Source organism: Barbus barbus (genome assembly GCF_936440315.1).
Source record: "Barbus barbus genome assembly, chromosome: 47".
Classification (NCBI taxonomy): Eukaryota; Metazoa; Chordata; class Actinopteri; order Cypriniformes; family Cyprinidae; genus Barbus; species Barbus barbus.
Genome location: NC_136725.1, coordinates 4484195 through 4497630, shown reverse-complemented (window position 1 = coordinate 4497630; position 13436 = coordinate 4484195). Strand labels below are relative to the sequence as shown.

The following is a 13436-nucleotide window of genomic DNA, read 5'->3' as shown; positions in this document are numbered from 1 at the left end:
CAGACACTCAATAAAGCCTTCCGCTAAACAATTTTGGAAGATATTTATAGACCATCTAAACAACATGTAAATATTTAAATTCTCCCACTGAGTGTCAGACCTCTGTTGTGTGTGTCTTGTGTTTCCACGTGCTCCTTGAGTTTCCATGCCCATATTTGGTTTATTTCCTGTCCTCGTTTGATGTCATTAGTAGTTTATTCTGTTCCAGCCGTGTTTGTCTAATTATCCCTAGTATTTAAGTTCTGTCTGTGTTGTGGTATGTGGTCTGGTCTACTCGTTACCCCCGGTGTTTGATGTCTGTGTTTGCCTTGCCTTGTCCTGCATAATAGTAATCTTCTTTTAATTTTTTTGCAGGTAAATACAGATCTAGTGATGAGGGTAAAATTAACCCACCACCTCACCTGACGTGTGACAGCTTTCTAGAGGCTGTCAATCATATACTTAAAAATCTCTTAGGATCTAAATAACTGGAAAACTGACAAAGAAAGTAATATTGGTACTGTGTAGTTTGATTATTGTTTAACTTTATAATATTTAACCTTGTCCCTTATAAAACTGCTGCACTCCTTATGCATTTATTCTGTTGTACTTAAAAGAAATAAAACAAAATCAAAACATGAACTGTGAAAACAAACTTTAAAATAGTTTTTAATATTTCCTTTAAAATGTTTTTCTAGTAAGACAACACAGCATGTCATGATAAAAGGAGTAGGTAGTACACAGAAGTGGCCAGAATTATACTTTTTGGGGTACAACAGCTTGTCACTGGAGCAGTACCCTTAAAAAGACAACTTTGTACCTTTTTACCCCTAATAGGTACATATTAGTATCTTAAGGGTATGTATTACTACTTTTAGGTACTAATATGTACCTATTAGGGGTAAAAAAAAACAAAAAAACACAAAGTTGTCCTTTTAAGGGTACGGCTCCAGTGACAAGCTGTTGTACCCCAAAAGGTACAATTCTGACCCTTTTTTGTATAATGCGGTAAAACATTTGTTGGTTGCTGTAATAATAGTCCGTGCATTATGCTGAGATCATGTGTCAGACAGACTCGTACTCTTTCTCCCAGGCCGAGTATCTATCCATCAGACATCTGGCTGACGGTTTGGTGTGAGCAATCACCTCCAGGAAATCTGCTGTGGTCACAGTTTCTAGTTCAATAACCGGCATATTGGACTGACCTGTGAAGATGCATGGTGTAATGGAGACTGTGAATTGTGGGCAAAACAGGATTTCGTGATGAAACAGCAGTTTAATGTCGTTCAGAGCGGGACGTGGCATTTTTCTTACCTTCAATGTGATTTTCAAGGGCGTGAAAGATTTTTTGCACAGGTCTCATGGCGGCCTCCTTACACACTAACCTGATATCTGACCCAGAGTAACCTCCGTCTATCTATCTATCTATCTATCTATCTATCTATCTATCTATCTATCTATCTATCTATCTATCTATCTATCTATCTATCTATCTATCTATCTATCTATCTATCTATCTATCTATCTATCGGTCTTGTGGATGTACCTCAGTCACATGGTTTCTCTCACCTGTGCCAGTGAGTCATGGTCCAGCTCTGTCCGTAGCTCCACTCCACCTGTGTTACTAATCGGAGGCAGCCAATGTCTGATCATGGCTTGTCTGGCAGGGGCAGATGGGAGACCCACCAGTATGCGTTTCTCTAGTCTTCTCAGCATGGCATGGTCCAACACCCTGAAGACAGATTAGAAAGATTAGAAAGAAAACCATAACAAAAGAAGAAATGATATTGTTTCCTCACAATCACTCCTCACCAAGGTAAGTTTGAGGCAGCAAGCACAAACACGAGATCGTTTGATCGTGCCAGTCCATCCATCTGAACTAGTAACTCCGTTTTCATCCTTCGACTGCCCTCGTGATCACCTCTTAAAGAGATGTAAATAGCAAAACAGAAATTGTGTAATTTAATAATTATGGATTGTGTACTAGGAGTGAGATTTTAGGTTATTTTATAATCTTACTATCAGTGAAAGTTACTGGCTCATGCTCACCCTTGGCCAACCCCTCGCTGGCTCATCACTGATTCCAGCTCATCCAAGAAAATGGTGGATGGAGCGTGATATCTTGCCAGCTCAAACAAAACCTGTAGTAGAGAATCATAACATTAGGAAAATAAGTGTTTCGCTGAGCACAACCTTTCCCCCACACATCTCATAAAACAATAAAATAACACAAATCGGACAAAATAATGTCTTTTCTGACCCAAACCAGCTTCTCAGAGTCTCCCCTCCATTTGCTGACAATACTGGATGCAGAGATGTTGAAAAAGGTTGTGTTGCACTCCATGCTACAGCTTTGGCCAGCATCGTCTTTCCCGTGCCTGATTTTTGAAGGAAAGTTGTCACATTAAGATCATATTACACGCAAAATGAGTTATATTTTATATTAATGGATTGAATATTCATATTTTCACAAATGGATTTATACAAACAGAAAGGCCAGACCTGGTGGTCCATACAGGAGTAAACCCTTCCATGGTGACAGAATTCCAGTGAACAGCTGCGGATACTGAAAAAAAAGGTAGGTTGATAGTGGTTAGAACTAGATGGTTGCTATGGTGCTTTAGGTGGTTGTTGGGGCGTTTCTAGGTTATCTGGGGGTTGCTAGGAGGTACTTCTAGACAGTTGTTCTGGGTGATTACTATTTGTCATTTTTAAAATGTCCTTAATGTGATCGTAAGTATGTTGTTAGGTTTTCGCTGTTGTTTTATTTTTTGGTGGCTGCCAAGACACTTTAAGGTGGCTGTTAGATACTTGATAGGGTGTTCTGGCAGCCAATTGCCAGTTGGTTGCTATAATGTTTTGGTTGTGGTCACTAGGGTGTTGCTAGGCAGCTGCCACGGTTTTCTAAGTGGCTGTACACATCTAGGTGGTTTCTATGGTGCTTTGTCACAGTTACTAGGATTTGTGTTGCTTGGGTATTCTGAATGGGTTCTAAGGCATTGGTAGGCAGTTTCTAAGGTGTTTTAAATGGCTGCAAGTGTGCTGCTAGATTGTTGCTATGGTGCTCTATGTGTTTTTTAAAAAGCTGATATTGAATTCTGGGTGCATTGCTAGGTGGTTGTTAGGCATGTGATAGGGTGTTTTGGATGGCTATCAGTGTGTTGCTAGGTTATTGCTGTGGTGCTCTGGTTGTTACAGCATTGTTCTGAGTGGTTATTAATTGGTTACTAGTGTGTTATGTGTGGTCAATTGGGTCTTTTGAGTGGTTGCTATGGTGCTTTGCCATGGTTACTAGGTGGTTGTTGTTTGGCATATTACTAAAGTGTTCTTGGTATTGCAGTTGCTAGGTGCTAGGTGTTTTCTAATATGTGACCCTGGACCACAAAACCAGTCTTAAGTTTCAATTTTTACATCATCTGGACCTTTTAGGTTTATTTTTCAATAATAAATAATAAATAATCTTTCCATTGATGTATGGTTTGTTAGTATCGGACAATATTTGGCCGAGATACAACTATTTGAAAATCTGGAATCTGAGGGTGCAAAAAACAAAAACAAAATCAAAATATTGAGGAAATCACCTTTAAAGTTGTCCAAATTAAGTTCTTAGCAATGCATATTACTAATCAGAAATGAAGTTTTGATATACAGTAAGAAATTTACAAAATATCTTCATGGAACATGATCTTTACTTAATATCCTAATGATTTTTGGCATAAAAGAAAAATCAATAATTTTGACCCATACAGTGTATTTCTGGCTATTGCTACAAATATACCCCAGCGACTTCAGACTGGTTTTGTGGTCCAGGGTCACACATGTTTTCTAGGTGTGTTGCTAGGCTGGCTGTTGCCATGGTGTTCTATGTGGTCGCTAGAAAGCTGCATTGGTGTTGTTGCAGCATTTATAGGGTGTTCTGGGTTGTTTCCAGCTGGTTGCAGTGAAGTTCTGGGCAGCTGTTAGTGCATTGCTATATGGTTGCTAGGGGTTTCTAGGTGGTTGCTAAGCATATGCTAGTGGAAGTTTCTAAGGATGTTGTAATCTAGGATTGTTAGGTTGTAAGGCATTGTGCAATGGGGCTTTGTTACGGTTGCTAGGATTGTTAGGTTGATAGGCATGTTGCTATGGGGCTTTGTCACTGTTACTAGGATTGTAAGGGTGTTAGGCACATTGCTGGGTAGTTACTAGGTCATTGCTAGGTGGTTTAAGAATTTCTACGTTGCTGTAAGTCCGTTGATAGGCTGGCTGTTGCTGTGGTGCTCTATGTGGTTGCTAGTAAGCTCCTATGGTGTTCTGGGAGGTTTCTTGCTGGTTGCAGTGGAGTTGTGCATGCCTGTTAGTCCATTGCTATGTGGCTGTTCTGGATGGTTACTGGGACATTACAAGGACATTTCTAAGGATGTCATAATCTGAGTGGTTGTTAGAGCTTTGCTAGGATGTTCAAGATAGCTGCTAGTTAGTTTCTACAATGTTCTGGCTGGTTACTAGGGTGTTGCTAGGTGGCTGCAAAGGTTTGCTGAGTGCCTGTAAGAGTGTTGCTAGGCTGTTGCTGTTGTGCTCTAATATTTAAGGCTCTGATAAGGTGTTTTGGGTGGTCGCTGTGGTGCTCTGAATGGTTGTTATTTGGCTACTGAGGTGTTATAAGTGGTTGCTAGTAAGATTGCATGAATAATCAATATTGTTTGTTGACTTTACGCTAAGATGAATAACAAAAACTAATATTTTCATCGACCAATTAACTGTCAGACACCACTTTATCTTTATCTAATACATAAGGTCCAAGTATTGACAAAACCGAGCCTCAAAATGTCCTTTAGCATAATGTGATGTAATCATATTCTTCATACAATTTTTACTTTATGTGCTACAAGCAAAAATAAGCCGCACCAACAGAATTTCCAGGTAATTCTGTACGACAGCAGGCTCCTTCACCACATGACTGAGTCGGGGAAGACAAATTTCCTGTTTGTCAGGAGCGTATTGTGGATTTGTAGTCATCAGCAGAGAGGCCAGAGATGAGGCAGAGATGTGAGCGGTCAGATTGGATGGTATTCAGGTATAGATTTCATGTCATCTTAAGAAATAACCCTGAGCCCGGCTTTCCTCTAGCCGTTAGTGGAGATGTATTCAGAATCGAAGGCAGGCGGCAGCTTCAGAAATACCAAAGTGTTTAGCAGCCAAGCACCTTAATGGGGTAGACGACAGCTTCTTTGACTAATCGCTTGGCAGCCTCCAGGCCTATAATGTCGTCCCAGCGCACGTTGGGGTTGTGTAAATAGATATCCTTTATGAAAAGACAGGAGAGAAAATTAAATGGAATGCTTCAATAATACATGTTCCAGCTTGTGTATGTATCTGCACACACACACACACACACACAGATATTGGGATGTGTCACACTATATTATAAAAACAGACTGTATGCTGCTCTCTAGTGTTGAATCAGTGTTGTATTTTTATGACATTTCCCCTCCCAGTTCTCAAATATAGTATCGTGGTGCTTTTTGTTGATTTTGAAGTAAAAATAGAAATAGATTGTTGCACTCAGTTACACATATAATACTTCAAGTGCATGAAACAAAAATATAATTATCAAAAAAATAAAAAATAATTATAATTATATATATATATCTATTTTATTTATTTTTTTTAACTGCACTTTTTTCTTCTAAAATTTTAGTAGTGAATCTTTATTCAGTATGTGGACAGTAATTTCAATTTACATGATTTTGTCAATACAGATTGATTTTGTATTATTGTACTGTATTTCTGTAATGAAACTTGAACAAGAATCATCATTGAGAAAAATGAAAATTATCAAACAAACAAACAAACAAATTACGATCATGAGGATTGTGGGGGAATGTGCTTAACTGTCAATCAAATATCACATTTCAAAGGCTTCACTGTCTTCATGCTAAGTGTATTTTTTAATACTACTTGAATGGTAAAATGCCCTAATATAGCACCAAACTGCCACACAAGGGAAGTAATTTCATAAACATAGACTTACTCTGCTAATAACTGCTGCAAGTTCCCTCTGTTCATCCCAATGAAGGCACTTATGGGTTTCAGCAAACGCTCCTGTCAGACAAAAGGATGAGGGATCTTTCAGAATGACTTTCTATCACAGCTGCTTCCAGCAGAGCTTCAGTTGCTTTGAACCAGAATCAAACATACAGTTGACCTGAGAAATCTGTGCAGGGCAGGACTGAGTCGTTAGCGGCACCTTTAACTGCATCAGGAATCAGACTCCTGAAAGAAACAGAGTCATATGGGTGAGTACAGTACAGTAAATAATCCTTAAAAAGACAGACCTTTCTCATGCGTGCTCCGTCCCTGATGAGAGGAGACACATTCAGACCGAACCCTGATGCGTCCGCTGCCCTCCTTCCTAGGCAGATCATGCAAAGTGACTCTTTCTTGTTTATAGAGAATATAATAGTTTGTTCAAACCAAAAGATGATGTTTGTAGACTTGCTGATGTCTCTTCCTGTTAGTTTAGATTCAGTCTTTCTAACAGTGTTTCTGGATGGAGGTCGCTGGATGGAGTTGATTCTTGGGAGTGTGTGACTGGATGATGACATCCTTTCACAAATGAATACACACATGGTGAATAAAATCAACATTATACGGAGTCTTTTGATGTTCTTGTGATACATGTACCTTCTTTTACCACAGCTCTTTACAAGCCGACTCTCCTATAAAGAAAAAAACTTCAATAATAACCTATTATTACACTATATATTGGTTAACAATTCATTTTTTAATGTACATGCAAAAACATTATTTATAATTAAAATAAAACAATACAACATTTATGAAGTTTTACAGAAGTTAAGAGTAAAATCCGACCTTGTTCTCATATTTCTGAAACTTTATTAAATAATAACTCTCATATTCTTTCTCTAAGGCTTTAGCTGAATCCATTACTTCAATGCATTTACACTTGTGTCTTTTCTTTAATTTAGAGTCATGTTTAAGCCATTTTAATAAATGTTTTTAAGATCTCACCCCTCCTCCATTAAATGATGAAAAATCAAAAGCAGCAAATTTCTCCCTCCTAAGAAAAGAAATTCATAAAACGCTTATTTAAAATGACATCAACAAACTAAATGTGTCACGGCTTTAATATGGTTACTTACAGCAACTGTAGTACTACTACTAGTAGCCCATTTTGCGGGGAATATGAGTGAATATTAATTGTTAATTGTGCTGTAACAGATATTAAAATTGATGAATATTTTAATAAACTCCACTGATTATCTGTTAGATGATTATAATATGCAAAAATACATGCACTACCGAGCAAAACATTTGGAATAATGCCAACCAAGGCTGCATATATTTAATAAGACATATTAATAACATATCCAGTAAATGTTGTGAATACTTGTTACAATTTATAATATTTTTTTTTTGCTGCTCAATATTTTTGTGGAAACTAATAATATATGTATATAGTATTATATAATTGTTTCTACAAATCAGCATGTAAAAACAAAACTAAAATAAAAAACAATTATCTTTGCACGTTATGGAAAATAATTACCTTTTTGACAGATACATAACAGAACAATAATTCTAAATAACTTAAATGAACGAATAAAAGACTTACTCAATACTAATTAATATCTTTATTCTGGAGCGACTTCAGGCTGAACAGGAGACAGGTCAGTTTTCAACAATGTATCTTATGAAAAATAAAGCGACAATTAATATTCACAGTATATTAAAGGTGCAAAGAGTGTGATCTGGAAATACACAAAACTACCTTTTGATTTGTTTATCCATACTTCGTAATAACCATTTCTGGACAGTATTGAGCTGCTAAAACATCTTGCCACGTTCAACCACAGACACTGTGTTGACCAAAAATGTGTTTCACCTTTAGAAAAGACGTTTGATAAACTCTTTGTACAGTGTGGAAAATAAAACTTTAAATCGCTGGAAAAGTAATTACATTAAGACTAAGTGCTTTCCATACATCCAATTCAACAAGTCGTCGGTTCTCCTTTAGCACGTGCTGTTTTTCAGAGGACGCCGGTGTCAGTGAGGAAAGTGCTAGCCTCCAGGATCATACTCTTCACATAGACACGTACAGTATAAAACAGTGTTAGAAAGTCCTGGGTGCTGAAGACGGTGTCGGCCAGAGCGAATCCCAGCGTGGAGGGAATGAATCCTCGGCCGTACTCCACCATCCACGTCCCGGCGCTCCACTGCACTGATGTGGCTTCTCCCGCCGCATGCACGATAGTGTCTCCTGCCACAACAAACACAGGCTTCACTCCTCAGATCGGAGAGCACTGTTAGACTGAAGTGTGTGTTGGTGACGTGTGGTGGTTGTACCTGGATAGTAAGTGTCGCTTTTAGTGGTTCCTTCTTTCCATTGCCTGAACGTTCCAGAAATTATAGTGTCTGATATTTCTGCCCAGTAACGACCTGAAGGAGACGCAACCATGAAAGGAATGTGAAAATACAAGAAATCCTAATGTGGCAAAACTGTATTTACTGTAGGAGCACACCTGTGATGTGGGGGAAGAAATGCATGCATGCATGTACAGTGGGGGGAAAGATTATTTGATCTCCTGCTGATTTTGTATGTTTGCCCACTGACAAAGAAATGATCAGTCTATAATTTTAATGGTAGGTTTATTTGAACAGTGAGAGACAGAATAACAAAAAAATCCAGAAAAACGTATTTCAAAAAAGTTATAAATTGATTTGCACTTTAATGAGTGAAATAAATATTTGACCCCTTTGCAAAACATGACTTAGTACTTTGTGGCAAAACCCTTGTTGGCAATCACAGAGGTCAGACGTTTCTTGTAGTTGGCCACCAGGTTTGCACACATCTCGGGAGGGATTTGGTCCCACTCCTCTTTGCAGATCGTCTCAAGTCATTACGGTTTCGAGGCTGATGTTTGGCAACTCAAACCTTACGCTCCCTCCACAGTTTTGATTTTTTATGGGATTAAGGTCTGGAGACTGGCTAGGCCACTCCAGGACCTTAACGTGCTTTTTCTTGAGCCGCCACTTTGTTGCCTTGGCCGTGTGTTTTGGGTCATTGTCATGCTGGAATACACATCCACGACCCATTTTCAATCCCATTTCAAATACCTGACGGTACATGGCCCCGTCCATCATCCCTTTGATGCGGTGCAGTTGTCCTGTCCCCTTAGTAGAAAAAAACCCCCAAAGCATAATGTTTCCCCCTCCATGTTTGGCGGTGGGGATGGTGTTCTTGGGTTCATAGGCAGCATTCCTCCTCCTCCAAACACGGCGAGTTGTTGATGCCAAAGAGCTTGATTTTGGTCTCATCTGACCACAACCCTTTCACCCAGTTCTTCTCTGAATCATTGGCAAACTTCAGACGGGCCAGTACATGTGCTTTCTTGAGCAGAGGGACCTTGCGTGCACAGCAGGATTTCAGGCCTTCGCTGCGTAGTTACCAATTTGTTTTCTTGGCGACTATGGTCCCAGCTTCCTTGAGTTCATTGACAAGATCCTCCCATGTAGTTCTGGGCTGATGCCTCACCGTTCTCATGATCATTGAACCTCCACGAGGTGAGATCTTGCATGGAGCCCCAGACCGAGGGAGACTGATGGTCATTTCTTCCATTTGCGAATAATCGCACCAACTGTTGTCACCTTCTCACCAAGCTGCTTGGCGATGGTCTTGTAGACCTACACAAGGCTGGAATGGGCTACAATCTTGTCCCTGACATCCTTGGACAGCTCTTTGGTCTTGGCCATGCTGGAGAGTTTGGTAACAAGCTGAGATTCCCTTTAAGAGAGTGCTCCTAATCTCAGCTCCTTACCTGTATAAAAGACACCTGGGAGCCAGAAATCTTGCTGATTGATAGGAGATCAAATACTTATTTGACTCATTAAAATGAAAATCAATTTATAACTTTTTTGAAATGCGTTTTTCTGGATTTTTTGTTGTTGTTCTGTCTCGCACTGTTCAACTAAACCTACCATTAAAATTATTAAGATCTCAAAATGCTTATTTTTGTCAATTTCCATCATTGTTAATAGTGATTCCCATTAGATGATCAAAACAGTAATACAGTATTTTTACACTAATAGAGTAAAAAATTATGAATTTATATTCTAAATAATATTGCTATACACAATTTTTCTCAATTATTATTATTTCCCAACAAGCTTAAAAAATAATGTTGCAGTGCAAATAAGTCGTATGATCCTATAGTAGTCTCTATATTATATTTTTTTCTTTCTTTCTTTGGATTTTGAGGACAAGCATGCCCTGGAGATGTTCCTGACCCACCTGAATGCCCGCCCGTGTCCACGGCTGTCCCGAACAGCAGCACATACTCTGTGAGAGAAGCGTGCAGCAGACACATGGAGCCCATCCAGCCGCCCGCATTCACAAACACCCACTGCAGGTCCTCATCGGGCAGGATGTGACCCGGATACCTCTTCCTCAGCTCCACCACCACCTTGGAGAAGGCCTGCTCGTGGTCCTGGCCTGTGGCACACAAACACACACAGTTCAAACATCTATCAGTTATGGACAGTTATGCTATTAGATGTGGTATTTGCTCAAAACAACTCTTTTAGGGAGACACTATGGCCATTTGAAGCTCTGTGTTGCTATATACAAGAGCTATATAGAAACCAATTCCTGCAATATCTTAGCAACAGATATAACTTCAGAATAGAAACAGGTTATGTGTGTTTACTCACCTGCATACTGTCTGGCTAACTTGGCAACATCTTCTTTAGTAAAGACATATTGTTTATTTGCCATCCAATATCTTATAAACTGAACTGTCAACACCAGAAACCCGAGAACCACCACCGCTTTTAGAAGAAGTCTTATTACACACATCGTAATCCGGGCACAAACGACTGTTTAGAAGTAAACCGCTGTCTAAGATTGCAAAACACATTAAACACACTTCATTCAGACACACAGCATGGCATACATAAAGCTGACGGGCGATGACGTGAGGTGACGTCACGTCTGCGTCAACCAATCGGCTGCCACAAACGGGGAGGTCTAGTCCAATCAAATCGCTCAGAACGCTACACGGAAGAAGGCGGAGCGGCGGAGCGTCATTATCCTCAATGAGCCACCAAAATACGCAAAATACACAAAGCAGCTTTTATTGATACAGTGATCGAATAAATGAATGCATTTATATATGTGGTATTATTTATGATCTCGGGGAGCCTGTAAACAGTCCCAGCACTGTTCGGTTTATTCATCTTTAAAGCCACATACTGCGTTTTATTTGCGCAGCGCTATTCGCTTGAGGACACTTAGGAGGAAGATCAGATGAAACCTTGAAACTCTAGAAAGAAACAATCAATACATTCATGTTGTAAACCTGTAACAGGTGATCGGGTATATTTGGTAACCACGGGGGATTTTATTAAGGGGTAAGCAGTAAGATGGACCGTCTCTGTAAACCCACGTTTGATCCTAAAGGTGAGGAATGTTTTCACACGTGCGCGTTTATTTTCTAAGCTTTGAAATGTGTATGATTCACGGTCAAATCTAGATGTCATGTAATGACCTCGTTTTGTTTGTGCTCTTGTGGGTAGAATACACTGGAAATAGTGCACTTCACTTGTTGGATGAGTCACGTGACGGCTGGCTGTGAAGCGGATCACGTGATTTATCTAGCGGCGCTAGAAAAATAAAAGTCCGAGTCATTTTATTGAATCGGTTCGTTTGGACAGTGCATGTCAAAGAACCGGTTCAAACTCATTTACTGAGTCATTTTTAAGTAAAATACATTTTTGTACATGCTATTTGTTATCACAATGGCTTAAAATAAGTATAGGTTGCTTGGAATTTTATGATAGTTGTGTTTGCTTAATCTCTTAAATTGTTCATATTTACAAGCGCTTTACAAAATCTACTCGTTCAAAAGATTATTCGTTTGGGACTCAGTGACTGTTATTAACATACTGAATGGTAAAGTTCTGCCTGTTACATTTCAAATCAAATCTCACATTATTCTTGAATTTGTTTCAGAGCACCAGCATTTAAGGTACAACCCCCTGCGGGACTCGTGGGTTCTGGTGTCGGCTCATCGGATGAAGCGTCCGTGGAGAGGACAGGTGGAGAGACCTCCAGAGGACAACACCCCCCGACATGACCCGAACAACCCCCTCTGTCCCGGCAGCGAGAGAGCTAATGGAGAGGTGAGCAAAACAGCTACAATACAAGCCAAAAATGATGGTGAAATGAACATTACCTCACAGACAGATAGATTAATAAATGTTTTATTCTTCTTCTGCTTCTTCTTTTTTTATTGCTCTGTTATAAAGCCTTTTGAGACATAACTTTATCTGTATGTCAAGATTATTCTAAAAAGTTTAGGCATATAATAAAAAATGTATTATATATATATATATATATATATATATATATATATATATATATATATATATATATAATGTGACCCTGGAGCACAAAACCAGTCTTGAGTTGCTGGGATATATATGTAGCAATAGCCAAAATGATTGATTTTTCTTTTTTGCCAAAAATCATTAGGATATTAAGTAAAGATCATGTTCCATGAAGATATTTTGTAAGTTTCAATTTTAATTTTTGATTAGTAATATGCATTGCTAAGAACTTAATTTGGACAACTTTAAAGGCGATTTCCTCAATATTTAGATTTTTGTGCACCCTCAGATTCCAGATTTTCAAATAGTTGTATCTCAGCCAAATATTGTCCGATCCCAACAAACCATACATTAATGGAAAGGAAAGGTTTACATTAATTGTAAACCTCAATTTAGAAAAAAAATGACCCTTATGACTGGTGCTGTGGTCCAGGGTCAGTCTCTCTCTCACACACACACACACACACACACACACACACACACACACACACACACACACACACACACACACACACGCACACACACACACACGTTGGTTTTTGTGGTTTATGGGGACTCTCCATAGGCGTAATGGTTTTTATACTGAACAAACTGTGTGTCCTATTGCCCTACACCAACCCTACACCTAAACTTAGCCCTCACAGGAGACTTTGTGCATTTTTAGATTTTCAAAAAAACACCATTTACTATGTTTTTAAAGCCTTTTGAATTACGGGGACATAGGCAGTGTCCTCATAAACCACCTTCATATTGTAATACCCATGTCATTATACAAATTTGTGTCCTCATACACCACATAAACATGCACACACACACACGAACACACACACACACACACACACACACACACTCACACACACACACGAACACACACAAATAGTTTGCTACTGATTTTTAAAACGAATGTTCTTGATCCAAAACAACATCTAAAATCTTTGACACAGTGACAATTACCATAGAAAATAATTTCCAACAAAAGTCTCATTTACATGCACATACAATAAATGTTATACAGCATTATGGAGGGTGTAAAAGCTCATTTTTGAAGCTTGCATTTTGTGTGTTGT

At 38.9% G+C, this 13436-nt stretch overlaps 2 protein-coding genes and 1 pseudogene across 3 annotated transcripts in view; 1 reads left to right on the top strand and 2 right to left on the bottom strand.

Moving 5' to 3' along the window:
* Positions 1-1044: 1044 nt before the first annotated feature.
* On the bottom strand, positions 1045-6909 carry LOC306865809 (katanin p60 ATPase-containing subunit A-like 2; annotated as a pseudogene). Its single transcript has 13 exons — positions 6835-6909; positions 6646-6680; positions 6436-6552; positions 6156-6234; positions 5993-6063; positions 5165-5263; positions 2482-2545; positions 2240-2357; positions 2029-2120; positions 1792-1902; positions 1549-1711; positions 1294-1396; positions 1045-1184 (listed from the first exon to the last, which is right to left on the bottom strand). The product of its transcript is annotated as a katanin p60 ATPase-containing subunit A-like 2 (transcript).
* A 689-nt stretch (positions 6910-7598) lies between these two features.
* LOC306865626 (sigma non-opioid intracellular receptor 1-like) lies at positions 7599-10952 on the bottom strand. The gene is made up of 4 exons (XM_079410347.1): positions 10693-10952; positions 10274-10474; positions 8329-8421; positions 7599-8242 (listed from the first exon to the last, which is right to left on the bottom strand). The coding sequence occupies exons 1-4, from the start codon at positions 10835-10837 to the stop codon at positions 8013-8015; spliced, it is 669 nt and encodes a 222-aa protein (XP_079266473.1). The 5' UTR covers positions 10838-10952; the 3' UTR covers positions 7599-8012.
* Positions 10953-11036: 84 nt separating this feature from the next.
* The window catches only part of galt (galactose-1-phosphate uridylyltransferase), a 104385-nt gene continuing 101985 nt past the window's right edge, over positions 11037-13436 (top strand). The window contains exons 1-2 of the mRNA XM_079410493.1: positions 11037-11440; positions 11993-12162. Of these exons, the coding sequence (XP_079266619.1) occupies positions 11404-11440; positions 11993-12162 (207 nt within the window). The 5' untranslated portion in view covers positions 11037-11403. The remainder of the gene's footprint in view (positions 11441-11992; positions 12163-13436) is intronic.

Coding starts and splice junctions, on each gene's coding strand:
- LOC306865626 (XM_079410347.1), bottom strand. CDS start 10,837: ATGTGTGTAATAAGACTTCTTCTAAAAGCGGTGGTGGTTCTCGGGTTT. Junction 10,475..10,692: donor GTTAGCCAGACAGTATGCAG/GTGAGTAAACAC, acceptor TGTGTGCCACAG/GCCAGGACCACGAGCAGGCC. Junction 8,243..8,328: donor AAGCGACACTTACTATCCAG/GTACAACCACCA, acceptor TTGTTGTGGCAG/GAGACACTATCGTGCATGCG.